Raw genomic sequence first — 16,096 nt, forward strand, 5'->3', positions numbered from 1 at the left:
TCAACATCAGGAATTATGAAAATTTTACTGCAAATTTAGGACTTTTTAGGGCAAATTTAAGCTCACAGACAAGGGGAATGCTGAAGAACGAAGTGTGCTTCAGATTAGGAGTGAACCCAAATGTCTGAACTTTAAGTCAAGGAAAAAGGTGGTTCTGAGTTTCTAACTGGATGAATTTAAGGACTGATGATTTTTGCTTGAGAACCAAAATAGACATGATTTTATAGCTTTGTCTCTTTGTTAGTTTTTAAAGAAAGCCACAAAGCTGACCTTCAAATAAAACTGTTCTCAAATTGGTTTGCTTTAGTGGAAGAAAGGATCAAAGTGACAGTGTGGTGGGGCCGTCCGATGGGACCAGCACCATGAAAAGGCAGTTCCATGTGGCTGCAGGGGGGGAGGCTGCTGTGAGTCCATCACATTTACACATCATTCCCTGAAAGCTACTTTCCAGTGTAGACAACGGAAAGTGTCAGGGTTACCACTGTGCTGAAAGGTCAGCTCCCCCCTCTTCTTCCCCCAAAAGCTGACCACACCTTATAGTGCAGCACAGCCATCATCCCAACTACAGGGGGGCAGCTCTCCCGCCCGTCACAGTATAACCATCACCCCAAAACTACTGGGGCAGCTCTCCCACCCTCCACAATATAACCATCACCCCAAAACTACTGGGGCAGGTCTCCCGCCCTCCACAATATAACATCACCCCAAAACTACTGGGGGCAGCTCTCCCGCCCTCCACAATATAACCATCACCCCGAAACTACTGGGGGCAGCTCTCCCGCCCTCCACAATATAACCATCACCCCAAAACTACAGGGGGGGCAGCTCTTCTGCCCTTTACAGTATAACCATCACCCCAAAACTACAGGGGAGTGGCTCTCCCGCAGCCTGACCTCCTTTACGAGGAAAAGCGTGCCTTGACTACACATCTCTTCTGGGCACACATTGGACATTTAAAATCCTCTGGCATGATGTTCAGCCCCTACGGCCACAGAGAGCTAGGGGGTTACAATTCTAGGCAATGTGCTCACCCGGCAGACCAAGGTGAGGGGTCTGAAGGCTGGTTCTGTGAGACAAAGTGAGTGTTAGGGGTGTGTGGGCTTCCTACCACGATAGTGTTTGGCGCTGCAGGTCTCTGAGGCGTACCAATTACCTACAGTCAAAAAAGACAATTCAGAACACAATCAGAAATCTCCCACATATGACGCTGCCATTTTATCATTTCTCATTACCGACAGCCGCTGTTGAATGGCAATGACCACAGATATCAGAAAGAACAATGACAATGTGAGTAACCCAACAACCGACCCTTTGAACTACGACGATATGGCCACACTATTCTGAACGTGTCTTTATTTCCCTTCGTCAGCCTCAGGCATCTTCTCCAGTTACACAACAGCAGCAGGAAACATCAGGCAGCACAAACAAGCCAGCAGAACAGCGTGCACCTCCGGGGCAGGTGCATTTAACCGTGGGGTGTAAGTCACATATCCCAGGTACAGGATTCTGGGAGGACTCAGCACATTTCTATTTTTCCTCTTGTCCTCTTTTACTTCCCTTTTAATGATATAGATAAGGATAAAAATCTATCCTTCGGGGGCACTAAAATGAGGCCCAAAACCAGAAAACAGCTCTCAGAAGAAAAGGAACACAGGGCGACTCTGGTGCCCCATTAGCTTGTCCGAGTGCGGGAAGCCCATGCCAATGGTAGTTTTCTGGGGGGATCCCAGGCACCCCAAAGAGCACAGGGCAGGGGAAAGGGAAACGATCAGCATTGGGAACAAAGGTAAGGGGTCTCACTGCCCACAGCATAGCCTGGGACAAGCCCTTGTCTTGGGGTGCCCGGGCCGACATGCCCCTCATCGGCTGTCTGAGCACCCAACACCCATCTCGTCACCAAAGGAAGGGAAACTCTGCTTCATCTTTTAACAAGCACTTAGAACATTGGTCCTATCAATTAATATTCAAATATTAACTTGGAGAACATACAGACATTGTACAGCCAAGTAAAATTCCAACTTTTCTGGCAAATACTGTACGAACTCATTTATAATATGTGGCATCTAAAAGAATAAACAAACAAAAAAAACCACTCAAGCTCAGAGGTAGAGGGTGGGGGAGGGGGATGGGCAAAATGAGTGAAAGGGGTCACAAGGTACAAACTTCCAGCTATAAAATAAATGTCATGGGGTAATGTACAGCACAATTAATAACACTACATTGCATATGTGAAAGATGCTAAAAAATCTTGAAAGCTCTCATTACAAGAAAAAAATTTATAACCATATATGATGACCAATATATAGACTTATTATGGTGATCATTTCATAGTGTATACAAATATCAATTCGTTATGTTGTACACCTGAAACTAATATACTGTTGTATGTCAATTATAGCTCAATAAGTGAAATCTAATTTCAATTTCTTCAAAGATACTGCTGTCTGACTCTCTCTAAACTGATAAACTGGCCCAGAAATCATTGAGAGACACTTTCTGAGTTACTACACAGCAGAGTGCCTCAGCGACCTGATGTCATTGAACATGTTAACATCAGGCACCGAATGCTAGGGCAGCTTCACCCGAGGACAGAGGGTGGACTGTGGCCTTAGGGACTTGCTGTGGCTGCCGCCTGGCTATTTTAAGCTGGACGCGCCTCCTAGTCCCCTTCTTAGCGGGATAAGTGTGTTACCTGCAGTGGCCCTGGGACAGCTGACCCGGCACTTCGTAAATTATCCCTAAGCCCAGGTCACCTGTCAATGTTAATGATCCACAAAACATGGAAAGAAAAACAGCTAAAGTGAATGTCATTCTTTTAATTCACATTTCCAATGATAAGCGCTTCATCACAGTGTTTTTCAAACTGTAGATCACCCTCACTCAAAAGCCATGAAGTCAAATAAATCAGTGACTTTTCTGAAAAATTAAACAGGATAGAGAAGATAACAAATCTCCCAGCGAGGAGGAATGCCTTGTGACACTTTTGTTTCTGTTAAATAGGTGCGTGCATTTACCATTTACGGGGCACTGGGTCATGGTGGAGAATGCACACCTACTAAGGCTCGTGGTCCAGTCTGGGAAACATGGAGACCTGTCACTCACAGCACTTACCCAGCACATTTTCCTGGACCCAGTTGGTTACAGAAAACAGAAAGCCAGAAGGCCAGGCACACAGCAAGGGCTCAATAACTGCTCACTGTAAGAACAGCCTTCCTAAATGATGGGATAGGTGAGCGAGGAGGGCTCCTTGCACCCACAGGCATCACCCACATCCTCGTGGAGGAGTGGAGGCCAGCAGCACCTGCGGGTTCCCTCTCTTTGCTTTTTTATTTTCACTGTTTTACATGGAGACTTTGCCCTATGGGGAACACCTCCATCTGGGCTGTGAGCCGAACACCCAGACCACCGATTAGGTGATGTGGAAAGACCTAACAAGCCTCAGGTTACATTTTTACACACATGACTTTCAATGAAGTCTCACCTCTCATGTCAGAATCAGCCAGTCCTCCTTGTTTTTAATTCCTTGGTATATAAAGTTTTAAGAGACATGTGCAATGTGTAGGCTTTAATTCACAGTCCTGGGGTTTTGCAAAGGATAAATTACCACTACTAGCTCCACCCAAAACAGCTTGATTCAAATCAGTGATTTAACTTTTGGACTGACAAAGTTTACGGTGCACCAACAGAAAATCTCCCCGTAAGTTTCTCCCCAACTATTTTAAAAGTAAGACTGTTGCCCTGGCTGGTCTGTCTCTCAGTGGATAGAGCATCAGCCTGTGGACTGAAATGTCCTGGGTTTGATTCTGGTCAAGGGCACATTTCTGGGTTGCAGGCTCGATCCCCAGTAGGGGGCATGCAGGAGGCAGCCGATCAATGATTGTCTCTCATCATTGATGTTTCTATCTCTCTCCCTCTCCCTCTCTGAAACCAATAAAAATAATTTTTTTTAAAAAATAGAACTGTTCCTATAATTAATGAGGTACTCCCAAGCTAAATTCTGCTATAATATACAGTACTTTAAAATATTAATTATAAATTAAAACACAAAATGGAATATTAGCTTGTACCAAAAAGACATTTACTGAAAAACCATGATGTGCCAAATGTGGTCTACATACTAATTGCTTTGGAAAAAAAAAAATCACAGCCATTTTGCTAAGCAAACGTGGCCAAATTTTATTGAGGGGCTAAGTGACAGGGAGCAATTATATACCTGCCAAGGGTGATCACCTAGAAATGGGGGCCTGGGATGTGAACAAGCTCAGGTGGGTGGTAACACCCTTCTCTTCTCATGGGGTGCATGGCCCAGGAGTAGGAATGACTTCAGCCTAACCAGAGTCACGGCAGGAAGAGGGGGGAACTGTTCGGTTGGTGGGGGGGGGGGGGGAGAACATGGGGTGGGGGGCTCACACAGTCCCAGGAGAGCAGATCCACCTCTGGCCCCCTCCCGTAGAACTGGCAAGGATGAGGACACACCTGTCACAATGTACCCTGATAGCCTTCATGGACCTAACCCCACGTGACCTGAACACGGACACCACCCTCCTTTCCCTGACAGGTAACATCCACCCTAAGGAGCGCCAGAGCCAAGGTGCAGCCAGCCCCCACACAATTCCATGCCACTCTACCTGAGCTCTCCGTGGCACACCTAAGAAACCTGCAGGGCAGATCCAGGACCGGCAGGGAGCACATAGCGACAGGGAAAGCTGCCTGGCCCGGGCTGAGCCCCACCGTCCACGCGCACAAAGGGGAAGGCCAGCCAGGAGCAGAACACAGAAGCAGGGGGAGACCACCTGCGCTCTAACCACACGCTCCTGCGATCTCCGAGGAAGGTGACCGTCCCAGCACTGCGAGCATTCAACAGGAAACTGCGAAAGCAAACCTCACACTCCAAACTCCAAGCTGGAACCTAAGGGTCACTGTCCCGAACCCACAAGCCCACCCTACCTGGGGCCCCTTACCACTTGCTGTGTAATGTTGACATTGGATGACTGTCCGAACGTTTTTGGCAAGAGCTGCTTCCCAAGCGTGTTTACTGTGGACGGGTGAACAGCTACTAAGGACACAACACCTGCAACGCAAGGAAACGAGAGGTGAGTTCTTTGCTGAATTGAGGCTAATGGTGAGTTTCAGGTCAATGATGCTTCTAATTAGAAAGTCCTTCCCCACTTTTACCATTTTAGATCCATGGACAATAATACACACCTTTACCAGGCTAATTCTCGGTTTAAGGGGTCTGCATGGACACGACAGCTTGCTCGCCCTACAATGAGCCCCTCTCTGGGGCCGGGGCTCCGGTGCCCACAGGTGTTATCACCAACCTGCCCCAAACCCCTGTCAGCCCATCCACAGAATGTTCTGGTGGTACTCAGGCTGTAGAGATAACAGCTCTTAAAAGGCTCTAATTCTATGACAATCGCAGAATAGAATACGCTCAGGTGAGAGCTAAGCTGACTTCCGGGCCTTTACCACAAGAGGAGAAACTCCTGTTCTGGTCATGCCCCAAGACCCTTCTGTTTCCCTAAAGCAGACCAGCTGGGAGCCACCTATCCTCTCGGGGTTTGGAAGTGGTGGTTCTGCGACCAGGCCTCACACGGGGTTGGCATGCCATTTTCCTTCATTTCCACCCAGTTCAGCACCATGATGACCTCCAAATAACTAGTGAGGCATCGTCTTCAATGTAGCCTGGCCTAAAGTTTCACTGAACCCTTTACAACCCGTGCATTTTAAAGAACAGACCTCTTCAAAATTCAATAACCAATGAATTTTGCTGCTACATAGAAACACATGAATTTCTCTTTAATAACCGAAACTGACCAGCTGGCTAACATGAATATCTAACCAACAGAAACATATTTAAATTATTTTCTGTAAATAAGTCTACCTGCTTGAATTTTTTATTTTCCTCTAAAAATAGAGATCAGCAGGGTGGGGCAAAAGTAGGTCTACAGTTGTGAGTACACAAAACACTGAGTTTGCTCTTGTATTATTATTGCCCAGTGCACGGATTCCTGCACTGGCGAGGTCCCTTGCACCGATGCACGATCAGGGCTGGGGAGGGACCGTGGGAGGGCTCCAGGGCGTGTCCAGCCTGTCTCACCCAGTCCCGATGGGGCCTACCCGTTGGAGTATCTGCCCCCTGGTGGTTAGTGCGTGTCATAGCTACCAGTCAAACAGGTGAACCGTGGAACGGTCACTTAGACTTTTATATATATAGACTAGAGGTCCGGTGCACAAAAATTCATGCACTGGGGGTGATCCCTCAGCCCGGCCTGCCCCCTTTCACAGTCTGGGAGCCCTCAGGGGATGTCCTACTGCCGGGGAGCGGGCCTAAACCACAGTCTGGCCTCCCTCTGCGGGAGGCGACGAGCCCATCAGGGGAAGGCACCACCCCCATCACCCCGCCACTGCTGCTTCCTCTGGCCTCCCTCTGCGAGAGGTAACCAGGCCGATCAGGGGAAGGCACCGCCCCCATCACCCCGCTGCTGCTGCTTCCTCTAGCCTCCCTCTGCGAGAGGTAACCAGGCCGATCAGGGGAAGGCACCGCCCCCATCACCCCGCTGCTGCTGTCACTGCTGGCCACCGCGACTACCAGACCTCCTCGGCCCTTGTAGCCGCTGTGGCTTTGTCCGGAAGACGTCCAGTCTATCCAGTCTAATTAGCACATTACGCTTTTATTAGTATAGATTATATTATTTTCCATACAAACAACTGCATATGTTAATGTATATCTTAACAAAAGCAAACATTTTGAATATTGTTTTAGATATGTTAAAAATATTTCAAAAGACAAAAATGAAGTTATTCTATTTTACACTGAGATTTAAAATACAATTAAATATATTACTTTTCAGATTCACACATATAAATTAATAACAAGTAAGTTTCTGAAATACTAAATTGATTCATTGAAAAAGGTAACATTAGTTTTGTTTTGTTTTAATATGCAAGTGATGATCTAATTTTCAGTGAATTTGAAGAAAAGAGATTACAATCACTGCCAACATCAGCAGCTCAGGCAGTGCTTATGACATCACTGTTTAAAGCTTACTTTGCACATCAAACTTATGGAAGTCAACACATCGACAGGACCAGGCAGTCATCTTCTAGTGCTAGACCTGGTCCACCCACATCTGCCACCCACTACAAGGCGCAACACATACCACCCCAGAACCACGGTTATTGTCTTTCCACAAAATAACAAGCTCAGAGCCCCAATCTGGGACTCCCACTTTATGCCCCAGCTAGGGAAACGAGGAATACTCTGGGGGGTTCAGGACAATGGCAGAGCTTCGAGGCAGAAGTGGGCTGGGGCCAGAGCCCCCTTCTTCCATCTGTTTGCCGACACTATCTGTTGTCGTTCCCACCAGGGTTTCTCCCTTGTGTTTTTATTGAGAAACTCTTCAAATAAAAAGAACTATTTTTGCAAACAGTCTTACTCCAGTACACCTAGAATTATTATTACCACTAGAGGCCCAGCGCATGAAAATTGTGCACGGGGGTGGGGGGTTTCCCTCAGCCCAGCCTGCACCCTCTCCAATCTGGGACCCCTTGAGGGATGTCCAACTGCCAGTATAGGCCTGATCCCCACCGGGATCGGGCCTATATGGGCAGTTGGACATTTCTATCACAATCCAGGACTGCTGGCTCCCAACTGCTCGCCTGCCTGCCTTCCTGATTGCCCCTAACCGCTTCTGCCTGCCAGCCTGATCACCCCCTAACCACTCCCCTGCCAGCCTGATTGATGCCTAACTGCTCCACTGCCAGCCTGTTTGCCCCTAACTGCCCTCCCCTGCAGGCCTGGTCACCCCTAACTGCCCTCCCCTGCAGGCCTGGTCACCCCTAACTGCCCTCCCCTGCAGACCTGGTCCCCCCCAACTGCTCTCCCCTGCAGGCCTGGGTCCCTCCCTACTGCCTTTCCCTGCAGGCCTGGTCGCCCCCAACTTCCCTCCTCTGCCGGCTTGGTCCCCCTTACCTGCCCTCCCCTGAAGGCTTGATCGCCCCCAACTCCCCTCCCTTGCAGGCCTGGTCCCTCCCAACTGCCCTCCCTTGCTTGCCATCTTGTGGTGGCCATCTTGTGTCCACATAGGGGAAGGATCTTTGACCACATGGGGGCAGCCATCTTGTGTGTTGCAGTGATGGTCAATCTGCATATTACTCTTTTATTAGAAAGGATTTTATTATATTTGCTAAAGAGACTTGAGTAGTAGAGCTAACCTTACACTCCCAGACTGTCCCACCTCTCCCCGACTGGGCCCCGCCTGCTCCCTGATGGGCCCCGCCTGCAAATATCACTGCCTGATGGATGCATTCAGTCCATTTTCATACTGTCCACATATGAATCCAAGAAAAACGTTTGTGTGACCCTTTAAGATTTAGAAAATGACATATATTCAAGGAATTCTGCAACTCTGTTTACACTGTTTTTGAGACTTATCCATAGAGAGATCTACTTGAGTTCCTTCAATGCTGTAATGCTATTTCATCTATTAATACCTAGATGTCATACGAAAACACTCAGTATGTCACTACTAAAACACGGCAGTTAAATTGGGGGCCTCCCACTGCTGAGCAGGGGTTCCTCCCAGGCATTTTCTCTCATGAAGATGTGCCAAGGTCCCAGATGGCCTTCTGTATTATAGGCTTCACCGCAGTACCTCCACGTGGCTGTTCTGTGAGCATGCACGCACACACCCACATGCACCACAAACACATACGTGCAAACACACACACCACAAACACACCACAAATATGTTCACACAAACATACATACACACCACAAATACGTACATGCAAACACACGCACACCACATATACACACACCCCAGCAGCTGGTGTTCCTCTCCTAGGCTTTTGCCAATTGTTGACTCAGTAAGACTTGTCACTTTTTGACAACCTCAAGAATAAAATGGTATTTCATTTTTTGTTTAATTTAGCGATAAAAATTAGAATGTTTAGCACATTTTTCTAATAAAGACTGCCACACGCAATCTATTTATGGGGGGATTAACATTTCAGTTACAAGATGGGTTAAATTATAACAGTCTAGGAATTTACTGACTAGAAATAATATTGTTTCAACTGTAAAATGTACTACACAGCCTTTTTAAAAGAAACTCCTTAACAAAATATTTTCAAATATAACATTATACAATGGAGAATTCCTTTCTTGGCAAAAAATTGAGTTAAGAATATACATGGTCTGCCCTAGCTGGTTTGGCTCAGTGGCTAGAGCATCAGCCTGCGGACTGAAGGGTCCCAGGTTCGATTCCAGTCAAGGGCCCATGCCTGAGTTGCAGGCTTGATCCTCAGTGTGGGGTGTGCAGGAGGCAGCTGATCAATGATTCTCTCTCAGCATTGATGTTTCTCTCTCTCTCCCTCTCCCTACCTCTCTGACATCAATAAAAATATATTTTTTTAAAAAAGAACATACATGGTCTGATTGCTATAACCATTAAAAGGAAAAGAATTCGAATATTTTTGGGGGGAGAAACCAAGATGGTGGCATAGGTAAACACCTAAACTGCTGCCTCGCACAACAATTTCAAAACTACAACTAAAAGACAAAACGGACATCATCCAGAACCACAGGAAGGCTGGCTGAGTGGAAATTCTACAACTAGAAGGAACGAGAAAAGCACACTGAGACTCAGAGGAGCTCCAGGAGGCAGAGGTACTGAGACGCGCGCAGAGAGGACTGGTCAACTGAGTGCGCAGCTGGCTTTCTCAAGCGGGAGGGAGACAAAAGCTCCCGACTGTGCTGAACTCCAGTTCCAGGCAAGACTCTGGGGACCCAAACTCATACGGGGTGAAACTGGACTGAGAGGAAAGAGAAAAGCACACTGAGACTCAGAGGAACTGCGGAAGGCAGAGGTACCTACGTGTGTGCGCGCGCGCGCAGAGAGGGCGGGCAACTGAGTGTGCGGCTGGCTTTCTCAAGCAGAAGGGAGACAAAAGCTCCCGACTGCACTGAACTCCAGTTCCGGGCAAGACTTTGGGGACCCAGACTCATTCAGGGAGAAACTTGACTGTCTGGCAGGGGGCGGAACTTGAGGGCTGCTTTCTCTCAGAGGTGCTTGCAGCGATTACCAAGGGACACTGAGACACAGGGGCCTATTAGGGCAGGGCTGATGGGAAACCTGTGCTGTCTGCTCCACCCTGAGACTCCACCCCATCCACACTGAGCACAGAGGCTTTTGCAGGTCTTGTCTCATAAGGGTGTCTCCAGCACAGAAGTTCTCCCAGCGTAGACACAGCGGAGCCTCACAGCCAATTGGCCTGGAGGTCAATTCCTCCCAGGGATACCAACAACAATCAAGGCTTAACTACAACAAGACTGTGCACACAGCCCACAAAGGGGTGCACCAAGAGTGTCCACCTCAGGTAACTGGGGAGGCTGAGCCACTGGGCCCTATAGGACACCTAGTACACAAAGCCACTCTATCAACACAGGGAAGCAGCCAAAATGCAGAGACAAAGAAACAGATCACAAATGAAAGAAATGGAGAAAAGCAAACTACTGGATATAGAGTTCAAAACCACGGTTATAAGGTTTTTCAAGAATTTTCTAGAAAAGGCCGATAAATTTGGTGAGACCCTCGAGGATATGAAAAAGGACCAACTAGAAATTAAGCATACACTGACTGAAATAAAAAATATTATACAGAGATCTAACAGCAGACTAGAGGATCGCAAGAATCAAGTCAAAGATTTGAATTACAAAGAAGCAAAAAACACTCAACCGGAAAAGCAAAAAGAAAAAAGAATCCAAAAATAGGAAGATAGTGTAAGGAGCCTCTGGGACAACTTCAAGCGTACCAACATCAGAATTATGGGGGTGCCAGAAGAAGAAAGAGAGCAAGATACTGAAAACCTATTGGAAGAAATAATGACAGAAAACTTCCCCCACCTGGTGAAAGAAATAGACTTACAAGTCCAGAAAGCACACAGAACCCCAAACAAAAGGAATCCAAAGAGGACCACACACCAAGACACATCATAATTAAAATGCCAAAAGCAAAAGACAAAGAGAGAATCTTGAAAGCAGCAAGAGAAAAACAGTTAGTTACCTACAAGGGAGCACCCATACGATTGTCAGCTGATTTCTCAACAGAAGCTATGCAGGCCAGACGGGAGTGGCAAGAAATATTCTAAGTGATGAATAGCAAGAACCTACAACCAAGATTACTCTACCCAGCAAAGCTATCATTCAGAATTGAAAGGCAGATAAAGAGCTTCACAGATAAGAAAGGTATTCTTTAAGAAGAGGAAGAAGAAAAAGGTAAAGATAAAAATTATGAACAACAAATATATATCTATCAACAAGTGAATCTAAAAATCAAGTGTATAAAAAAATCTGATGAACAGAATAAACTGGTGAATATAATAGAATCAGGGACATAGAAAGGGAGTGGACTGACAATTCTCGGGGGGAAAGGGGTGTGGGGGGTGTGGGAAGAGACTGGACAAAAATTGTACACCTATGGATGAGGACAGTGGGGGGCGGTAAGGGCAGAGGGTGGGGTGGGAACTGGGTGGAGGGGAGCTATGGGGGAAAAAAGAGGAACCATTGTAATAATCTGAACAATAAAGATTTATTAAATTAAAAAAAGTAAAAAATAAGAAAAAGAATTCTAAAAATACTATATAAGCATATTTTTGTAATTAGTAATCATATTCTATTATTATATACTGTATAGGTTTTAAAGATAAATTATGAAAGCATATGGTTTAGTGTTTTCTTAGAAATAATTTTAACCAAACATCTTAAAGTTTTGGAATCTAACGTTTTAAGAGTTACTATTTTGCCCACCGTGCTACAAATACTTTGTTATATTAACATGACTAGACCGTGGCGACCCTGCATGCTGCACCTTCACTGTCTGGCCCTGGGATCAGCCACAACAGCCTTCTTCGCAGTTCTCGAGCACCGAGGAGGAGCCTCCTTATTGGGCCATCACAGCAGCCACACCCGACCCACGCAGACATGCTGCTCATCAGCCAGCCAGGAAAACCAGGGAGAAATGGGCTCTGCAGGGGCTCCTCCGTGGATCCAAGCTGAGGTGTGCCACGGCCCAAGGGCTGCGCTCTGGCTGCATCAGCTGGGTCAGCCCAGAACCCGCATCCCAGGTGACTTCCATGCCACCTCACTGTGTAGCAGCCCTTCTGCTCCCTGGTCAGCATTAACTGAAGAACAGTCATCACCTCAAGCCCAGGAGCAAGGCTTACAGGGCAGGATGTCACTACCGTGCTGTAAATGTCCTTTGGGTTACAACACAGGACGGGAGGAGAGAACAGGCTGATGCCTCTGTCCCACGTTCCCCAGGAAGGCAGCCGTCTGAAGGGCTAACCAAAAGTTCCGCCACTTCCTCCCACAACTGGGCTCCCCTCCCAACCACTACAGAAACCAGTTTGAATTTACCCACCGTGTGCGAGTGTGTGCAAGTGTGTATGTGAACGTGTGCACGTATGCGTGCATTTGGGAGGGTACAGTTAACACATCTCAAGAATTACAAAATAACACTCAGGTTTCAGCCACACATCACTGGTAAATTTTCATTTTCCTACCTCAGAACCCCAAAGCTGGAAAACAGTACTGAAGCAGGGAAAATGACATTCGTCCCAGGAGAATGCGTGCTCATCCATTACACAAGGACAACGATGCGGGAAGCAATGTTCCGGGTTAAAGCAAGAGCACATGGAGATGGGCCCTACCTCCCAGGAGCTGAAGACAGTGACCTACACATGTCTAGCATAAGGGGCCTGAGAGCTCTTCAGAAAAAAGACAGGTTTATGTCACGAATCAATCAACAGGTATTAGAGCTCCCCACTAACAAGGTGCCAGGTAACAAAAGGTAGCATTAGAAACTGACGGAACAGCCCAGCTACAACAAACTGAAGTTACACACAGCATGAAGAGGATCACCACACGTCTCAATGCATTGCGTGCGTGGGCACCGGGTGCAGAAAAGTGTTCCCAAAATAGTAAGTATGCACTTTAACATACATTTACATGTTTAACTGGACTCTCAGGTACAGCTGGGGTTTTTCTCAGTAAGCATATATTATCTGGATAATAAATAAGTTTTCAGTTTGAAAAAGCAGGAAGCGTGATGAAGTGCAAACAGAGACCCAGGGTACAGAAAAAAGGGCACACTTGAGCTGTGGTCCAAGGTCAGGTCTGTGCAGGGGAAGGGCAGGGCACAGGCTGGCAGGAAGGGTTGTGTGGGCACCTGGGTGGTGGGGAAGGCTGCCTATGCACCATCACTGTTTGGCTGGAAGAAAAGATGCAAGCAAGAACCATGAGAAACAAAGTGAGAAGATCAGTCGAGCTTGGAACTCATCCAGGTTGAGGTGCAGGGTAGGGGCAGGGCCTTAGGCGACAGGCACAGCACCCTGGACATACTCCTTCCAACAGTGTGAGGCCACAGGCACATGAAGTTGAAAACACTGACGACATCACACATTAGTGAGGATGCGGAGCAACTGGAAGCAAAGCAATGCAGCCATATATACACTTGCTATGTGACCCAGTTTCCACTCCTAAGCGTCTGCCCAAATCACAAAAACAAATGTGTGTGCAAAGACTCACACAGTGTTACAGCCGTGAGCAAACAATCGGAAGCAACCCAGATGGCTGTCACAACTAAAACTGCACACAGAATTTACTGTCTAAAACTCTGCATCGGGACTCTTGTCTTCAGGGCCTGTGGATGCAAAAACTGTGAGGTCGGTGCATTTTTCTGCAGGAAGTAGATTTTTGAGTCTCACAGGGTGTAATGGTCAACTTTATGTGTCAGTTTGCCAAGGCACTTACTAGTCCCCAGTTATCCAATCGAACCCCAGCCTAGGGGCTGTTCTGGAAGCTTTTTGTGGACGTGGTGAAATCGACAAACGTAGACTTTAAGAAGAACACCTGGATAAACCATCTAACCAGCCGAGAGCCTTGAGAGCAAAACCTGAGGTTTCCCTGAGGAGGAGTTCTGCCTTGAGACTGCAGCCCCAGCTCCTGCCTGTTTCCAGGCTGCAGGCCTGCCCTGCCCATTTCAAACTGCCAGCCCCACAGCACACAGGCTGATGGTTCCTCGAAACAAACCTCCTTCATATATATGACATGTTTTCCACCAACTCTGCCTCTCAGGAGAACTCTGGCTGGCACAGGGGTCTGGACACAGCAGCTTTAAGAAAAGGAGTGATCCAGGAGCAGGGTGGGCAGGGAGGCCGAGACTGGGAGTGGTGTGAGGATGAGAACCCCAATGGGGCAGGAGTGGCAGGGCCCAGAGCAGGGGCACAGTAGGATCCAGGTGCAAGGAAGTGAGTCAAAGCCAGAACACCAATAGGAGCAGACGAGGAGGGAACGGGATGCTGGGTCTGGCCTCATCTGAGGATGTCTTGGGTTCTTAGCCAAGGGCAGCGAGGTCCAGGAAGTGGCAGTAATCAGGCGCTGGCCTGCTCCTGAATTCCCGGTGGGTGGGCGTGAGAGCAATGGTGAACTAGTCCCACAGGTACAAGGTGCAGGGCAGGAGGCGAGGCCAGTCCCTGCCCCTGGATGCCCCAGCCTCTCTCCTGGCCTGGGCCACAGCCTTCTCCTCAGGACCACCCCATCCTTACTACCGAAAGCTCCACAGTGAGAACCAGCCCCTGCTCCTTCATAATCACTCCAGAGAGACTGGCGCTCCAGGACATGCTGCTGACCACTTCCCTGGACTCCGGAGAGCTGTGAGGGGTCTGGGCCTTACTCACTGTGACCCCAAGCCTTTGCCAACTGCCCCTTGGGAAGTGCCCATAGTGACCACTGAATCAAATGACACCCCAATGTGTTGCTCACGGGGCTCTTCAAGCTCTTCAAGCTAATGAAATATAATAAAGAACCCAAAGTGAACAGTTCAAGTTAGTACAACACTGCTTAAAACTATCCTTAAACTCATAAAACAGAAGCAAAAGGCTACGCTGCTGCTGAAAACCTGTCTGTCAGTGTACCAGGGTGGCAGCCAGACAGCCTGGTCCTACTCTCTCTACATCTAAGCCCCCACCGGCCAGAACAGCACGAACAGACAAATACCTCTGCTTGTTAAAAACTAATTCTCTGGAAGGAGCAGGAGAAACGCGGTGGCTCGGGGAGAGCTGCAGAGTGGGGCTGTGGAGACGTTGCCATGTGCCTTCTCACTAAAGCACTGCTGTGAGGTAGAAGGGACAGGGGCCTTGGGAGAAGGAAGGAACCTAGACCACCTGGAGGCTGCACTGGTCCCAGGACTGGCTCTGGACTCCACCACCCACGGGGCAACCAGACGAGACTGGTCAGGAGGATGAGCGAGGCCTGGGCATGCAGTCAGGGAACTCCCAATGTCAGAGCAGCATAGTCAAGGCGAGTGGGATGAGTAAGGCCGAAAAAATGAGCTGAAGAACACACAGGGTAAGACGAGGGGGCTTCATAGAATCTAGACCATGCCCAAGGGAGACACAAAGTATTTTAAACGCTGCAGGGAGCCAACACCAACATATTTTAGTAGAGTCGAAAAACTATTATTTTTCCAATCCTTCCAATTCAATTCCTTGGCTCACAATTAAACTCAATAGGAAAGGAAAAGGAGACAGCCAACGTGTGGTCATAAGTAAGCTTACTTGGAGAGAAATTCAAAATAAACACCAGAATGAAAGGCTTCCATCATTTCCAAGGGAGCAAAGTTTGTGGATTTTTTTCCCATTATTATTTCTGCTTCATCGCTTTAATAGAAAATGTCATGCCTCAAATTTCTGAAAAATTTAAATGTTCAATTACTTACACTGAATTTTTCACTCACGCAATCTGTGAATGCCAAACATTAGCCCTCACAACGTGTCAAGATAAAAAAGTATGCCAACACTGCATCCCTCAGTGTGCTCTCCACCCTCGGACAGAGGGAAAAGAAGTGCAGGGCATGCCCATGACATTCCACCAGTGAAACCAGGAGAGCAGGCGTAAGCCTAGGCCTGGAGCAAGAGGAGATCAGTCAAGCCCTGGACAGGGTGCAGGCCAAGGGCACAGGCAGCCAGCGTATGGCCATGTGCACAAGCCTCCATGGGCATCTGAAGGTAAGTCCCGATGCAACCGAGGGGG

The 16,096-nt window shown here is 47.8% G+C and overlaps 1 protein-coding gene across 4 annotated transcripts in view; it reads right to left on the bottom strand.

Moving 5' to 3' along the window:
* The window catches only part of TFDP1 (transcription factor Dp-1), a 49,752-nt gene that overhangs the window by 10,709 nt on the left and 22,947 nt on the right, over positions 1-16,096 (bottom strand). For 2 of the 4 annotated variants that reach the window (XM_080660441.1, XM_080660440.1), the window contains exons 4-5: positions 4,962-5,071; positions 1,032-1,153 (exon numbers count right to left, since the gene is read on the bottom strand). In XM_080660441.1, the coding sequence (XP_080516567.1) occupies positions 1,032-1,153; positions 4,962-5,071 (232 nt within the window). The remainder of the gene's footprint in view (positions 1-1,031; positions 1,154-4,961; positions 5,072-16,096) is intronic. The other 2 variants (XM_080660444.1, XM_080660443.1) reach the window with 1 other exon arrangement.

This window comes from Plecotus auritus, assembly GCF_963455305.1.
Source record: "Plecotus auritus genome assembly, chromosome: 3".
NCBI classification, from domain to species: Eukaryota; Metazoa; Chordata; class Mammalia; order Chiroptera; family Vespertilionidae; genus Plecotus; species Plecotus auritus.